This window comes from Etheostoma cragini, chromosome 13 (assembly GCF_013103735.1).
Source record: "Etheostoma cragini isolate CJK2018 chromosome 13, CSU_Ecrag_1.0, whole genome shotgun sequence".
Lineage (NCBI taxonomy): Eukaryota > Metazoa > Chordata > Actinopteri > Perciformes > Percidae > Etheostoma > Etheostoma cragini.
In genome coordinates, this window is record NC_048419.1 from 9,774,367 (window position 1) to 9,791,818 (window position 17,452).

The window sequence follows — 17,452 nt, forward strand, 5'->3', positions numbered from 1 at the left end:
GATCTGCCCACACCAACATTAATTGAAATGTGACTTTTGACATGTTAATGGATACTTGTTTCTATGTTTTGTTTGTCAGTAAGTCAGATTTATTTTTATCTATATTCACACAATATAGGGTCAGTTGATGTACTATTTTACAGTACAGTGTCTTAGCCATTTCATAATCTGGTAAAGTTTGTAAAATGTAACATTAGATTTAGGGATACTGCCGGTAATCTCATTATTTTCTACAATATCTGAAACAGATTCTGTCTAGCTATGTTTTCCTGTTTAATGAAATCAGTATCATGTCCATATTCATGCAGAAGCCAAATATTAGATTTTCTTTGATGCTTAAGAATAGTAGCCTATGTTCAGTTTTACAACAGCTGCTTGTTGTAATACTGAACATAGGAAGGCATTACGGTGAACCACCACATCAAAGTTGTGTATTGGACAGCTGAACAATGAGCTGAAACTTGCTTCTAAACTCCATAAAGCCAAGGAGAGCTGCAGGTTATGATTCTCTGTAGGTTCATCATTAAGAGCAACTTCCATCACATTACGCATTATTTTACACTGTCAAATGACACAAGGAAGCAATGACTCAGCACATGTGTACTTTATCTGTCATAGCATGAGAGAAGGTCCAAATATCACCCACAGGTCAGGAAATTATTAGTTTTATTAACAACAGCTGACTCCCATCACCACTAACAAACAATAAATATCTACAGACCCTGGAATTTTTCATGTCCAGCTCTGGGCCCAGAGAAGCCTTATGGGGTTCACATCTCATATGGTGCTTCAGCAGTAAGAATAACCATTTTAATGGAAAATCCTGGCATTAGGTTATAACGATTATGTTATAATTCATTTTGAAGAGCATAATTTCACAGCCAATCAATAAGACTTTTGAAAGCTTTTTTAAACATTACCATGATATACAGTACATTAAACTCAATTGATAACTCTCTGCTTATATTTGCCACAAAGCACTGGCTTTTCACACTACAAGTACAGTATGTGGGAGTAGGATGAAAATGCATTAGAATTCAACATTTTTGAAAGCCATTTTCCAAAATGGAGTATGTAGACAGAGCAAAATTAAATATAGGGCTACCATGTACTAGAGACCAAATTTTAATATCTTGGGGAAAGAGAAGAACAAATCCTCTTTCTCCGTTAGTGGGTACTATTTTTACCCAAATGCAGGACACTTTCTTTATAGTCTTTCTGCTCACTGGTGACATAGCAGCTGCATTGATAGTCATGCCTTCATGGCATGACAAACACATGGAACCATACAGGCCCACAATATATCTTGTCGTCTTGTCTCGTCCGAAATTGTGCACTCTGTCCGTTTGATTTAAGAGTGGTGTGACTCGGTGACGCATGGTCTCTGCCTATCACTCATACTGGCACAGAGATTTGGTTGCATATAACCCAAAGTTCACAACTTTCACCCCTGTCACCTGTTGAGTTTTCAGCCTTGTCCTGTCAGGAGAGATCAGGCGGGCAGTTCGAGAGTTCTTAGCTCAGTCCATGAGTAAAATTGAGCGCTTAAGCATTTCTTCTAAATTCCCCCTGGCAAACTGCCTGTCTGACCAGACCACCGCCACCAGGATTGATATTTTAATCATACATTTCAGTGGCCTTGCCATTACCAAATATGATAATAAAATCATGCTGGTGCTTTTAAAATTAAAACTTCTAAGATACACTTGTAAAACTGATGAAAACCTAAAATTAGTTTGAATAACAAACAAAGCTTCATCCCCAGGGCCACATTGAATCTGCAGCTGCAGAATTCTGCCGAATTTTCTACAGATTTTCAAGATTTTAAACAAATTTTAAAAATTGAATTGGAAAACTGGACTACTGCGGAAAACTGAGGGTCTGTTCCTCACACAGAGCCAACAAGTATTTATAGTATTTGCCTGAATGAATAAAACTATTGCGATTGTTGATCAGTTGCAGGGCAGGTGACACAATAAACTTTCTCCGTCTTTATTTTGGCTACATTTTTGTCAACAACTTGTTATTGTTGCTGATACAGGAAGTAAAACCTTTGGTCCCCTACCCCCCAATTCCCCCACAATGTCCTGCAAGTGTGCATTAGAGCTATTCATAGCAGCAGTGAGGAGGTCTTCGAAGCAGAGCTCTCACCAGTGTATGGTGGTATGTGGTTTTGTAATTGGTCCATCCACACTCTGTGTGTGCGGCAGCTGCTGGAAACCAAGTAGTTAAAATGGCAGCTTCAGGCAGAAAATAGCAAGTCTGCATTTATACACTTGGCAAATCAACCATAGCAGTGATTGCACAACATAGTTACACAAATATTACAAACCCTCTATTCAGTACATAAGGCCATTGAATTATGATGTTTATTTAATATGAATGATCACAACTGTACGCTCCTCAAACACAATTGGTGGGTCATTGCATAACCAGGGGCCTTTTAGCCATCTTTTAGTCCAAATATGTAAAGAAATGTGTCAAATGTAACATTGGGCGTAGTCTCATATTGCCTATCTCCACAGTGCTGCAAAGGAAGGTCTGGCCCTTCCACACAACATTCTTGGATAGGTGAAAAACATGCTCTGGTTTATTGGCATTACTTTTAAATCATTACAATTGTCTTGGGCTGCGCTGAGCTCCGGTGCCGCTAGCGTGGCTCTTTAAAATGGTCTCTGGAGTATACCTGTTTAGGTGACACGTTTGCACCCCTCAAATTTAAACCTCTTAAATGAAGCTAACTGCTAGCTAACACACAATACAATAACCTGAGCTATTTAAAATTAGCTGTGTACATGGTTACTTGTAATTTCCTCTTACCAGTGTATCACCGTGTGTATTTTGTCTATAGCAAATCTCTGCTAATTGGTCCCAAAACGTCCGAGCTAGATAGTAAATACAGTAAACGCATTATATCTTAACAATCATTCCTCTAAAAAAGGAACCAAGCAGGCCTGCCTAGTTCCACAATCTAAATTTTCCTTTAAACTTGTCATTTTCAGCCTGTTACGTTGCTCAGAGGTTCCAGTAATGTTGCCCAGTCCCACTGGAGTTTAAAGTTATTTTAAAGAAAGCAGAAAGTTATGGTCATCCAACAGAACGTCCGGTGGCACCGGAACTATTCCGTAAATAATATGGTCCAGGAACTGGAGGGTAGGTGGTCCAGCACAGTCCAGGTATGAAGGATGGACTGTCAGCTCTCCAGCTACCAGTCCATTCTCCGTACCTGGTCTGTGCCGGACCGGCTTCCTAGACCACCTCGGGACATCCCTACTATTATTCTTGTCTTTAGCTATAGCAGATCAGAATAAGACACTGTTTAGATGCAGCTAGTCCAGAAACATTTGATTTATAACTAATATACTGTAATTTTGCAAGCATTTTTTGATGGTGATGTCAATTTTTCAGCTCGTATGACACTATCTTTTGAATAAAGTCATGACACTTAATCTCAAACAAGGATGTTTTTCAATCAAATGGAGCTTTATTTATTTATTTTAAACTTGTGAATAGGCCCAGTGAATAAATCTCTCTTCTGGTAGCTCATGTTGAGCGCTATTATCTACTAATGTAGTTAACAGTTTGCAGTCAATGTCAGTAAGTGAGCAATTCTTTTCATATCTGATATATTTGTAGAACTGACTAGGAGGCGAATGTAAACTATTATTTTAAGTGTGATAAACACTGAAACATCTGTCATCTTTAAAAGAGCTAATGGGAATACTAACATCATCTGTAACACTGTGACGTTTGTTGAGCTGCAGGATAAATAATTCATTTTTATGACAATGGTTATCTCTGTCACCAACTTGCCTCCAGCAGTGGATATGTTGTTGAAAAGCTACAGTATATGTGAGAAGAAGAAATGTGTGGCATTTCTATGACAGGTGAGAAAGAAAAGGATGTTATTTTTGGCCTCTCAGTGGTCACAATACATCTGATATCTGACTTGACATGAATATTGACAGAACACTCCTTTGCTACACATCCGTTTAATCCAATTACACAGTCACGAATAATTAACTAGCCCTGTAACGATTGAATGTTTGGGGATCAACAAATCTACGTTTTGTACAAAATCCAAATAAGCATGCATTTGTTGGCCTTACTTTGGTTGACAAAAGCAAATGTTAAATTGAAAAACTTGTCCTTAGAGTGAAGTTATGCACTGTGCATGCTCCGCAAACAGTAAAGTGGTAACATGGCAACAAATGCTGGAGTTTGGGTCTACCAAACATTTTGCACATTCAATCTGCAGTGAGAGGTTTATTTCTGTCTATGACAGCTTTTTGCTTTTGATTTTACATCTTTTCCATACATCTCACAGTTTTAGTAAGTAAACTGATGGTAAACTGATGGTAATTCTCAAGTTATCTGCATCCTTATCACACGCAAACGTGGAAGTCCATGAATGTCAAAACTACTAAGCGAGTACAAAACAAATATTAATAATATTCATTAATCTGCAAGTCAACACTTCAGAAAATGCAAGAGCAGATGTGAAGACGGAACGTTTTTTGAGTACAAACAAGTCATTTGAAACCCCAAGAGGAACTGATTAAATAGTGATTTGTATTCTGTAATCTGTTTTGTGTTCATTCAATAGTTTTGTCCCAAATGGAGTTTTATACATGTGTTTTCATAGGCTAAGCTCTGCCGTTCCTGAGTTTGGAATAAAAACACATGAAGTACCTAGATCTTCAGGTCATCCAGCCTGCTCTTGTTGTTGCTGTACTTGCTTGACTGACTGTTTCTGCGTTGATTTTCAATGGGCAACTCAAAGACAGGGCTGGAGATTTTCCTCTCTTTCACATCATCTCCCTCTCCTTTACCTTTTCTCTCCACAGCCATATTGTCTCTGTTCTGCTTGTAAACCACTTTACTGTTGTAGGCAGAGTTCGGCTCTGCCATGCTGTACTTTGAATCTGTGGGGAAAGGTTCAGGCACTGCAGGATGACCAGCAAAGTAGTTATAGTTTGGGGCATAGGGCATAGCCACCTCGGTTAGGGCCTTGGAGGCCATGTTTGCAGCCCGTGATCGTCTGTAACGAAGCCCCTGGTGGCACTTAGTGAAACCTAGATGGTACATTTCCACTAGGTTGAGCAGCAGGGAGACGCAGGCCACGGCCAGCATGAAGAGGATGAAGATCGTCTTCTCAGTGGGTCGAGATATGTAGCAGTTAACCACATTAGGGCAAGGCCAGCGGTCACAGGTATACATTGCCTTGAGCTCAAAACCATACAGGAAGTACTGAGCTACAATAAAGGCTACTTCAAAAAGGGTCTTGAAAATTATGTTTAGGACGTAGGTCCGCAGCAGTGCGCCTTTCAAACGGACATGGCCCTGGTTGTCTTTGACTGGGTCCTTTTTGGCTTTGGTACCAAGTACCTGTTGGTGTTTTTCATTCTGGCTGTCAAGGTCCTTCTCTTTCTGTTTCTCCTTTTCCTCCATGCGGACCAGATGAAGGATGTGGCCCAGATAAATGAGAGTTGGCGTGGAAACAAAGATGATCTGCATCACCCAGAAGCGGATGTGGGAAATGGGGAAGGTCTTGTCATAGCAGACATTTTGACAACCGGGCTGTTTGGTGTCGCACGTGAAGCCAGACAACTCGTCGCCCCACACCTTCTCAGCGGCCGATCCTAGCACTAGGATGCGGAAGATGAACAGCACTGTCAGCCAGACTTTGCCCACAACGGTGGAGTGTTCCTGGGCACTTTCTAGGAGCTTCCCCAACGAGTTCCAGTCCCCCATATTGACTCACAAATATAGTCTCAGTTTTAGCAACAACAAGAGAGACGCCTGTAAGGACAGGGAAGAAATGTGTTTTGACTTGGATGAAATAAACACACAGTAATACGGCAGACTCATGGCCTAGTCATTTAAACAGACTTGGTACAGTATGTCCTGAAGCTACCCATCAGGCTCTTCCTTTGACATGGTTTTACTGTTAAACTGTGGTTGTGAAAATGGTTTTCTATCTTTTCTTATATCTTTTCTAACTTTCTGAACCCTGTAAAATACACTACATGCTAATATAGAGAAATTAAAATCAACAATAACTGATTCTTTGGGCCACTTATTTTGGTACCCACTAACCCCCAGAGGGAAATATTTGGATAATTAGCAGATAAATGCTCCACTATGCTTGCTAGCTTGCTAACTTTGCATGTCTGTGGTTTGGGTCTCGTAAGGAAGCATATAGAGGGTTTCTAAGCCTTTTTTGTTGTTGCTCATTACAGTTGCCTAATGCATCTGATAAAGATGCTGAGATTGGTGATAATGAACCTAATCACTAACGTTGTGGGCTATGAAACCAAAACTATCTGTGGAAAGAAACTCATTTTTACGTAAAGCTAAGGGAATCTACAAAAACGGATGATCATTTTCTGTTGGTTACTGCAAATGACCCCCTTTACATGACATGTATAGTCATTTGATCCATTGTCATTAAAAAAAATAGACATTTATGGTTAGGATCCTTGTTATCGTTACTGTTTCTTAAGTATTATTTTTACTGATTTTATTTAGTGATTTTCATCTTCTTGAGCATTACAATATAATGAACATGCAATGCAAATGATATTAGTAATGAATGAGATGATAATAGTAGTAATGGTGACAGTAATGAGGACAGTGACTGTTAGAAAAACAAATAATCAATGCCCCAGAGGGGAAAATTGTTAAATAAAATAATAAGGACAAAGATTGGGTTGATCGGACGGGGAGATTAAACTGAGGAAAAGGGAAAAAAAGAATTAAACGAAAACAACATAAACAGGGGAAGACCAACAAGACCACAATCAGCCACATCCTCCATTTTCATCATTATTATTACTCATCATCAAATACAGCATCTGATGTTTACCTGTGTCACACACACCTAAATGTGGGACCATGACATTAATTCAATCAAGTGCTTTCATGTCTGCTGTTAAATTCTAAATCTGATTCATCGTAATAATAATTTAAAGTGACAATCTACACATTTAAATTATAATCACATTCAATCAAGTAGGCACTTAGTCAAAACTGTTTAGTTGCTGTGCAATTCTCTTAGGCTATTCCTTGTATCCTTATCATTACAAATATGATATGTCTTCAATTAATGGTCACCCAACAACCAAAGGCTACTCTGTAGAAGAGATTTATGGAAACACAGATTTATCATGAATCCTCTGTTTGTAATCCTAAAGGTTGTGTCCTGCTGGCTGATGAAAAGGGCCATAACACAGCTCACTGTCTGTGAGAGCCCTGGAGCAGGCAGGGGAGACCTTGTGACACAGTACCCAACAGTGCTCCCTGACTCCAGAATTAGGTTTCTAGTTTGGATTTCAGAGCCTATTAGTTACAACATAGCAAAAAAGGTACTTTAAAAATAGTTGTACTTGTCCTTAAGTGATCAGGAGTGGACATACTATGAATCCCAACACCTTTTTGAAATGCATTAAGAGTGTCAGCCAGGAATTAAAGGATAACTTAAAGCATCAACACTTTTCACACATTGGTAAATGTTGCAAATGCTTACTGAGCCTTCATTCCCAAATGTATACTCAGATACAGTATATTATACAAAAGATAGTTTAAATGGATAGTGTAGATGCCAAATTAACTTTAGAACTGTGTTATGTTTTTGATTATTAAGTTAGACATTTGAAATTATAATCAGGTATTTTCAGTAACAAAGACATACCTGATCATGTTCATCTCCTACAACAGTGCAGATCCAGAGTCAACTGGAGCCTCTTCAGTTCACAGCGAGGCCATGTTCTCCTGTGCCACTGAGGAAACTGAAGCGTCTAGATAAACCTTTCTTAGACAGATTGCAATGGAGGCTCTATGATCCCGCCTGCTGCCTTTCCACTCTGAACTGATAAATGCCCAGTGTTAAACAAGCCACCATAACTAAACCCTAACCCCTGTCTGGTATCTGTGCGAGCACATGAAAACATTCCCACTTGTGGAAAAGTATCAGAGGTTTTCCTGTTCTAATGAGTGGCAGCTCAAGAGTCCAGTGAGGATGTACGTTGGTATTTTACACGTCGGTGTGCTCTAAATATAATTCATGGTAATGGGAGTGGCTTCGTTGTCACTCTCATGGTGACCCTTGACTATGTGTAGAGACTGTTAAGAGTCTTACCTCAGTGCTGCAGTGAGCATTACTGCTTGTTGAGGGACCGATAAGTTTTATGCATGGGGGTTATTTGTAAAGATAAAGACACACAGACTTGATCCTGTTCTTTAAACTGTCATCTGGAAGTTCTTATTTGTGTCTACTCAAAGTTTACAGCATCATGTTGATGTGGTTTAGATCACAGAAACTAAGTAGCCTACGTTTACTCATGCACTGTACTTAAGTTAATTTTGGAGGTACTTGTCTTGCACTTTATTAAGTAGTAGTTACTTAGAAGCTAGTATTTCCACCTTCTCTGCTCAATACTCTAACTTCACCATATTTCACAGGGAAATATTACATTTATTTGACAGCTGTTGACATGATCAGATGTAAAATGTGTGGCATTGTTACAGATTAGACTGTCAAAATCTACATGAATAAGATAAATTTGCTACATCTTAAAATGCTGCTGATGTTTGATTGCATCAGTTACAAAAAATAGAAAACAACATATTGTAATGTACTGCACATCATAATATAATACTCTGTCAGGAATCCTGAGTACTTTAGTTTAGGGTATTTCCACCCATTCTAATAATGCTCCTGTGCTTTGACTCAAGTAAAATTAAGTTTAATTTTGACTGTGAGACGTTAATTTGTAATTTTATATTCATTTTTTTACATTATCTTCTTCCAATTTTAGCTAAATTGTATAATATATATATAAATATATTTGTTGCCACACACAATGGTCTCCACGTTTGCCATCGAAGCCAGATCATCGCCCACATAATTATCTATACACAAGATGACTACTGCTGATTAGTGAAAACTCTGTGCAGTGTTATAACTGACTTCTCTAACCCAAAACTGCCTAATTTGCTACAAAGATCCTCATCAAAATCAGCCTCCTTCTGATGGACTTTTATAAACTAACTTTTCTAATCAACAGAATGTGTGTGGGTGGGACTGAGATGTCCCAGGAACAACATGTCACAACTTTTGCTCACACATTCACCACTAACGCTCATCTCAGAATAGAGATGTTCTTGCTACAGTGCTGCCAATATGCTTCTTGTCAATTAGAACTCCATAGATGGTGTTTGTTGACACGTTCCATAAAAAGACAAGTGCCCTTCGTGCTAGGTCATGGGAGATCCAGCTGTCAGTGGGGTCAAACATTGTCCCCCACACACTGACCCTTTACATGACCAGGCTATTGATAACCCAAAACCCTGCACTCTGGCCTTCAGACGGAGCTTAAGAAGAACTTCATCAGCCTCACAGGTGGCACCATGGCTCCGAGTGTCACGTCCTGGCTCTCGGACCTTGAAAAAATACGGAGACGCACCACATGCTACAGTGTAACAAAAGTAATTTATTAACATAAACTAGAAACGAAACACAAAATGTAAAAGGATGGGGGACGCCTCCGCTGACGGGGATGTGGAAGCCGTCAGACTCTCCCTCCATTCTGCACTAGAACCCGGTTTTAAACAATCAGCACACACTGGGGCCCTCAGGTGTCCACGATTAACCTGATTAGGAAAACACAAGAGTTACACAGTTACACAGGGCCGTAACATGGATCTAACAATGGTGACGGTGCCACTACAGTAAATGTGTAATGAATTTTCATTCAGTTTCTTGTTTTTCTTGCAGTTCCACTGCTAACAGCTGAGGAGAATCACAGAAAGTAGTACCACTGTGAGTGCAGCTTTGCTTCTTCTAGCAAATGACTGCTGCTCTCTGCTGATTTCAGTTATTACATGAACAATTTCCACTCAGTCAGGAAATCCTACCAAAATACACCAGAGCAATTTCAACCTGCTACATGTTGGAGTACTTGGAGTACCCAATGGAGTCAAATTGGAGTAGACATTTCACATGAGTTATTTCAGCATGTACAATCATTTCTTTGTTAATCTATTAATCATGTTTTGTATTTGGCGAGAAAACATAGTAAAAAATACACAATTACACAAACTCCGGTTGATTTTATTCTGCTGTGTGCAGACAATATATAAACATCCAGCTTCAAAGTAAATTAATTTAAATACCATGTTTAGCAATCCCTAGTTAACTTCAGGAAACAAAAAGTTTGCAATTCAAGTTTTTTATGTTTATGTGAATTATTGCTTTGTTTACATCTGAAGGAAGCGTTTAACCGCTAAAGTAAAGAATCAGTTTGAAACAAACATTTCAGATGTTTTTCATGTATTAGTATAACATCTCACTAATAACACCTTAAGCAAATCCATACATCATCCATTCCCCTTAGATTCAATCCATGGTGATTTAGGCAGAAGCATGTCATTTGCATTATTTAATGTAAATAATAAAATATTATGAATTAAAATATTACCACATCGCATTTCCATTCCACTTCTCTGACACAATCTGATGGTTACAAATTAGCATGAGTCACATTTCATGATTTGATATCTTCATTTCAAGACCAAAATTCTTAAAATCCGGTCATTTGGAATATTGCTTCATTAAATGTTACTTAATTGATTTTCATTTGGCCAAACATCTAGCTATTATTATGTTATCTCAGTACAAAGTGCTCTTGTATACAGTCTTTCAGTTCATGGCAGATAATGTTGATACAGTAGCCTGTAGTTCCTGCAGGAATTCTTTGAAGGATTAAAGTGATACTTTGCCAATTTGAATCCAGCGCTGTGTCGTCTTTGTGTGAGCAGTGTAATATGATGAATGACTCTGGCTTCCCCGTGTGGCGCCTGTGCACGGAGCTTGGAGCAGCCGAGGTCTGCCGGGGAGCTCCGTGCGCTTTGGCCATTCAGGGAAGCCACAAAATATTCATCTGCACAAACTGCCCACAGTGCCATGACACAGAGTTGGATTTAAATCAGCAAAATCTGGTGTACTCACAAGTTATATTATTTGCTTCCGCCTGGATCTAATGTCGCGTACATATCTCCCTATGTGCAAGTATGAAATCTGCGTGTTTAATTAGAACGAGAAGAACTTTTTTTGGATCCAAGCCCCCATAGTCGAGTCTCCAGCAGTGTGCAAATGCTTACTGCAGGCCTTCCCCACCAAGAACACCACCTCTGCAATGTTAAGCAGAATACAAACCCCTGACGCAGCCAACATGAACACAGTGAAGACAGTCTTCTCTGTAGGCCTCGACACGAAGCAGTCCACTGTGTTGGGACAGGGGTACGAGTCACACTTCACCAGCCGGATCATCTTGTAACCAGGGTAGATCATATAAAACAAATACATAAAGATCACTTCTAAGACAATACGGAACAACAGGCTAATGACGTATGTCCACCAGAGAGCCCCGGTGATTTTCATCTTTTGAGTCTTTATCTGCTCCAGATCTTTGGGGTTGGTCCGCCCTGAGAGTTTGTAGAGCCTCTTGTCGACGTGGCGGCGGTGGGCCACGTGCATGGCTACAAGCAGGGCAGGAGTAGAGACCAGGATGAGCTGGAGTGCCCAGAGGCGGATGTGGGAGATGGGGAAGAAGTGGTCATAGCAGACACTGTTGCAGCCCGGCTGTTGGGTGTTGCAGGTGAAGCCGGACTTCTCGTCACCCCACACGCTCTCGGCTGCAACCACTAGAACCAGGATTCGGAAAATGAACAGGACAGAGATCCAGATTCGACCAATGCCTGTGGAGTGTCTGTTCACACCGCTGATGACTGCATAAAAAGATGCCCAGTTCATCTTTAGTTCCGGGTCTGAGGGAAAACACATGAAAGAGTCAACAGCCGAGAAAATATTGTGCTAAATATTGTTTTTTTGTGTGTTTCAAGCTTTTCCAATACGAAAGGAACATAATGCAACATAAGATGAAACAAACGCACGGTAAATCATTGAGGAACAAGTAACAGAATAAACAGGACACATCCATTGGGCACATAAAAGTAGCTAATAGAAAGATCATGAAACCAAACTTCCCCTGATCATTTTTGGCTTTGTGATTAGAGATTCAAAAAAGGTAATGTCTAATATTAATTTTAACATTTTAGCAAAATCAGGCTTCGTCCGACTCATCCACTGGTGGAGATTAATCATATCATCAATCAATAGTCATTGCGACAGACAGTAAAGATGATGCAGGTTCAATTCCTAACCTTCTGTTGTCCCACTGTTGTGTCCACTGATGACCAGAGACTCAAGAGATGGCAAGATTATTTGATTAAAAATTAAAAAAAAAATATATGTTTATATATATATATATATATATATATATATATATATATATATAGATAAGTACCAATATTAGTATTCACAAGCACACTTATACACAACTTAAGTCTTGAATTCTTACATAACAGTTTACACAATACTGTACCTAGAAATTAGTACACTCAAGAATGTTGGGTCTTAGTTTAGAGCACTTGACAATTGAATAAAATGTATCCCACTTCCTGTTTGTTAACGTTATTTCTCTTTTCATCAAATAAGTAAATTGTGAGCTTTGTTCAAGTCTAAAATGTATATCAAGCCTAAAAAGCATCCAAAATGTTTGTTCTCCTTTGTGCTGATCCTCATTGGTTCTCTGGATTCCCCAAAATGTGTGAATTTCCAGTCTAGCATTAATGTCAGAGTTGTTACCCGGCTCAGCAGGAGGTGTAAGAGGCATAGGAGGCTGCGTAGAGGACAATGTTGACCCGCTGGTTTGGCATGGATGTGAATCCAGAGGAGAAGGATACCTCTCTGCCCCCCTCTACAGTTGGCAGGCCACTTAAGAGTGCAACACAGAAGTCTGGCACCATGCGTCATGTGACGTGCTTTCACCAGTCGCCATGGTGTAACGTGCAAAGTGAGCATCTGCACCCAACACAACGGTGTCTGTATTCTTAATTTTTTGGCAAGAAAGTAATGTGTGTTTTTTGATTGTGGGAGTGTTTTTTGATGTCCATTAAAGAAGGGATCCTTTGGTTCTAAACGTATGATGATTCAGAGAATCTTCATGATCAGCTGCATAGCTATACGTAAACATGACTCAGGGACTGCAAAATAAATACTGTTTTGTTTGAATATTGTCATATTAAAGGCATATTTTTAGGATGAAAAACATATATAATGTAGAAAAACATACTTGCTGGAGTGTCACAGTTTTATGTCTTACTCTAACTGTGTGTTGAAGAATTTTGAGTTGAGTTGAGACATAACAGTACAGCCTAAACTACCCATGAACACAGATTTAACCATCTGACACACTGAAACCAAACTGTCTATCTCGTCCTCAGCTACATGACCTGATAACAGAGTTAGAAATTAAGCAGACTCACCTTCAGCTGTGATTTGGAATAAAGTACATCCAGAAACATTTACGTTGACATTAGCAGATTTTTTTTTCCATCTGTGACTGTGAACAAGAGTATCAGAGCACCATGACTTTGCATTGCTAATGATTTCCCTCACACTAGCCACTGCCCTGCACTGGAGAGGTCATATGCTTCTGTGCGCAGTATTTGCATACAATAGCCCCATTTACAGATACCAAACAAACGGCTTCAGAGTTCAGATCAAACGTTATACTTTCGGCCCAGCTGAGGAATCTGTGTGGGGACTGCAGTTTGTCCTCTCGTCCTCATTGTGCTGTGTTCTGCTGTGGAAGTGGGGGGTGATTTTGACGCAATATGGAGTAAAACGTAAAGGTCTAAAACAAAGAATGAGCCATAAAATCTTAAGATAAGGAACAAGAGTTTATTATCACAATAATTTGCTAGTTTTTTCTGCTCAACCTTTACATCCACATTGTTGCTGCCCGCCTAAAGTCTGAGCACTGACTCAACCTGCTCTCTGTGCTGTAATTGATTGGACCACAGTTTACTGTGTTTCTGTGGGATTAATTGTTTGGTTTTTAGACTGAATAACCTCTTTAGCTCACTGTGTTTAGCAGTGTGGTATTCAACAGTTCTTCAAAATAATATTAACAAAATCTATGCATTTCCAATTGGATTCTGTCATAGGTTTTGGGGGAACGAATGTCTCCATTGATGTGTTGATGTGTGTCCTGCGTTGTGTTTAAAATTTTTGTTTTCTGTGTATGTGTTTTAGATATCCTGCTGCACACAACATTTCCTTTTCTTAGGATAAATAAAGTGAAACTTGAGCTTGAACTTGAGTGGTTGGAAAACCTGTAGAATCACTGTTCTCTGACATGAAATGCCTTATGTTTTAAGTTCCCTCATACATATGCCTTCCCCCTGATCCATAGGAACAGTTAGTGTGATGGTCCAGTCCAGTTTAATGCACGCCCAGTTTAGGGAAAACTCTGCAGATACAACAGAAAAGAGACCTGATTTAACCCTTTTCATTATGCATTTAGTGTTCATGACTCCTTTATGAGTAGGAATATTAAAGCTCCATGCTGTTTGAAATGAATACGTTGTCTTTTTGGAGCCTAGACCCTAAAATAGGTCTGGGGTTTCGCACGAGCAGACTGTAACTTGAAGCAAACAAGACGTTATCGTCACTCAGCATAGAATGAACATTGCAATTTTTATTTTAAAAATAGATAGGTTTATGCACAGCATAAACAGCAGGGGTACAGTATTGATCCTTGTGGGACACTTTTATTAACCATGTGCCCTTGATTTAAAGGTATTAGCAACAATAGTCTGAACTGTCCCAGGAAGATGTCATCTTAACCAGTAGTAAGCAGAATCATCATTACTTTTTTTTTATTTAAAAAAATCTATTATGATGAAGAGTATCAAATCTTATAATTCATAGAGCGCTTTTTCGTTACCATGTTTCTTTCAATCTGTGTTTTTAAAGGAGCCATGCTCGTATTTTGGTTTATTCTTTACATATTTCTGGGTTTTGCTGAATGACAATAAAGGGAATCTTAAATCTTGAGTCTGATTTCAGTCTCCAGGATGTGAACACTTAGAATCTGTGGCACACATTGTGAAGGTTGTAAGTAAACATTTTCTCAACTACTGTACTGTACTGTGAAATTTTACTTCACTAGAGTATTTAAATGTTATGTTGCTTCATACTTCTACTCCACTATGTTTTGGAGGCAAATATTGTAATATTTACACAACTAAATTTATTTGATAACTTTAGTTACTAGTTACTTTGCAGAGTTGAATTATTAATACAAAATACAAATCAAGTAAAACATGGTTATATATTATTATATGTGCTATTCTGAAATGGGTCATTCTTCACAGTGAGTACTTTTACTTTTGGTACATAAAGTATATTTTGAAGTTAATACTTTTGTCTTTTGAGACAGGAATTTTACTTGTAAAAGAGTCTTTCTACACTGTGGTATTGCTGCTTTCACTTCAGTAAATTGTCAAAATACTTTTCCCACCCCTGTATAAAGGGCTCTCTACTATACTACACTACATGACCATCTTGTTGACTTCATTTGCTGCTGCTGCTGCCTGCCAGAGCGGTGTCAGTAAGATATGTAATTATGTGCAAACATTCCTATGGGATGATCATTTATGATCGCTCATGACCTGTTCGGCAAGATCTGCATCACTGATGTTGTTTTTTGTACATAAAGGATCAAAGAGACGTTTTCATCCTGGGGTTGGGCTGTGTTTCTGACCTGTACATGGTTAAAACCTTTTTCTGATAACCTGATATGATCATATATGATCAAATCTGTGTCCCTTGTACAAATATCAAGCTGGAATATACATGTGTTTATGTGTGTGTGTGTGTGTGTTTGTGTGTGTGTGTGTGTGTATTAGGTTTAACTACATTTGTGGGGACCAAAAACCGGGAATACAGTATACTTATGGGGTCCTGACAGCTTGGGCTGTTTGAGGAATAAGACTTGGTTTTAGGAGTAGGGTTAGAGTTAGGTTATGGTTAGGGTTAGGGTGAGGGTTAAGGTTAGGCATTTAGGTTTGATGGTTAAGGTTAGGGTAAGGGGCTAGGGAATGCATTATGTCAATGACTGGACCCCACAAAGATAGTGAGACACACTTGTGTGTACGTGTGTGTGTTTGCAGGATACTGTTGGTTGTCCCCTGCTTCATTTGCAGTCTAAATGATGACACCTGGAGGTCATTAACAGTTATTGCAAACAATTTTAATATGTTGCATTTGCAATTGATTCTCCTGCTCTGCAATGCCGGTCGAGGCAGATGACCGCTCACCCTGAGCCATGGTTCTGCTCGAGGTTTCTGCCTCTTAAAGGAAGTTATCCTTGCCTCTGTCGCCTAGTGCTTGCTCTTGGTGGAAACTGTTGGGTTTCTGTAAACAACATCACAGAGACCCGTTCTTTTATGAAAAGCGCAATGAGACAACTGTTGTTCTGATTTAGCCCCATATAAATAAAATTGAATTGAAATTGAATTGAAAGTGAGTTCAGGCTTGGGGAAGTGGCAGTGCACCAACCATTCTCTTAATACAAAACTCTACAGTCCTGAAGCACAGCACCTCAACACAGGCCTCTCAAGAGAGTAACCTGACAGATCTGCGTAGTTACTCCCTGATGACAAATATTTTAAACCTTTGTCATCAGGGAGTGATCAATATGTAATTAAATCATTTTTTAGACATATCTTGATGTGTCTATGATATTCCTAAAGTGGTAATCAACTCAAGTGACCTTATTGATTTTAATACTATTGTTTTTGAGCGATTATGTTTCCAAGGTATAAGTCTAAAAATATTGCAGGATTACTGTAATAACATGCTGTACATGAGTCTTGGTGAAGCTGCCTCTGACCAGACCAGTTATAATATGGTACTTAAATGTAGGAGCACACCCAGTCACAAGCAGGTGTGACCTTCCTCACTGTGAAATCATTATATTCTCATGCTATGTTCAGGTCCTACCTGAACCATGTGACGGTGCAGGTGTGTCTGTATCATTAAAGGCTGCTTTGAAATTAAATCTGCTTTCCACACAGTGCCACAGTAGCTTTAAATGAAAGAGTTATACAGACATAAGGAAGCTAAACCTTCATTTCATTTATTAAGGGAAGTGCACCTTCACACTAAAGCCTACGACCAGAGCCTGATCTGCTAGAGAGCACCTTGTTGCTGGTCATGTGGTGTTACTTTCCCACATAAATGTATCCTTTTCAGGTCATAAACCCACTTCTCTAACCTTCTCTGTCTACTTGCAACTGGTTGGGACCAGTCCAAAAAGATTTTTCTACCTTTGTTTTATTACTTTGTAAGGGTAAATGCATAAATATTTAACCTTATTCTCTGTATTGTATGACCCCACGATTGCCATGTCATTGCATCTCAAGAAAATATGTAGAAACGTCTTCTTAAAAAGTACTATATAGGCTATATATACACTCACCGGCCACTTTATTAGGTACCCCATGCTAGTAACGGGTTGGACCCCCTTTTGCCTTCAGA

General features: G+C 39.2%; 2 protein-coding genes across 4 annotated transcripts; both read right to left on the bottom strand.

Annotated features, from left to right (window-relative positions):
* Positions 1-3,704: 3,704 nt before the first annotated feature.
* On the bottom strand, positions 3,705-7,990 carry cx39.9 (connexin 39.9). Its single transcript, XM_034890848.1, has 2 exons — positions 7,694-7,990; positions 3,705-5,802 (listed from the first exon to the last, which is right to left on the bottom strand). The coding sequence occupies exon 2, from the start codon at positions 5,752-5,754 to the stop codon at positions 4,693-4,695; it is 1,062 nt and encodes a 353-aa protein (XP_034746739.1). The 5' UTR covers positions 5,755-5,802; positions 7,694-7,990; the 3' UTR covers positions 3,705-4,692.
* Positions 7,991-8,978: 988 nt separating this feature from the next.
* Positions 8,979-13,550, bottom strand: cx27.5 (connexin 27.5). 3 transcript variants are annotated; one of them, XR_004659145.1, is made up of 3 exons: positions 12,710-13,161; positions 10,954-11,829; positions 8,979-8,990 (listed from the first exon to the last, which is right to left on the bottom strand). XR_004659145.1 is itself a non-coding variant. In XM_034890606.1 (2 exons), the coding sequence occupies exon 2, from the start codon at positions 11,813-11,815 to the stop codon at positions 11,093-11,095; it is 723 nt and encodes a 240-aa protein (XP_034746497.1). In that variant the 5' UTR covers positions 11,816-11,829; positions 13,390-13,550; the 3' UTR covers positions 10,588-11,092. The 3 variants fall into 3 exon arrangements, 2 of the variants coding, with proteins under 2 accessions (XP_034746497.1, XP_034746498.1); XM_034890606.1 differs by lacking the exons at positions 8,979-8,990; positions 12,710-13,161 and adding an exon at positions 13,390-13,550 and having other exon boundaries at positions 10,588-11,829; XM_034890607.1 differs by lacking the exons at positions 8,979-8,990; positions 12,710-13,161 and adding an exon at positions 12,226-12,270 and having other exon boundaries at positions 10,588-11,829.
* Positions 13,551-17,452: the final 3,902 nt, after the last annotated feature.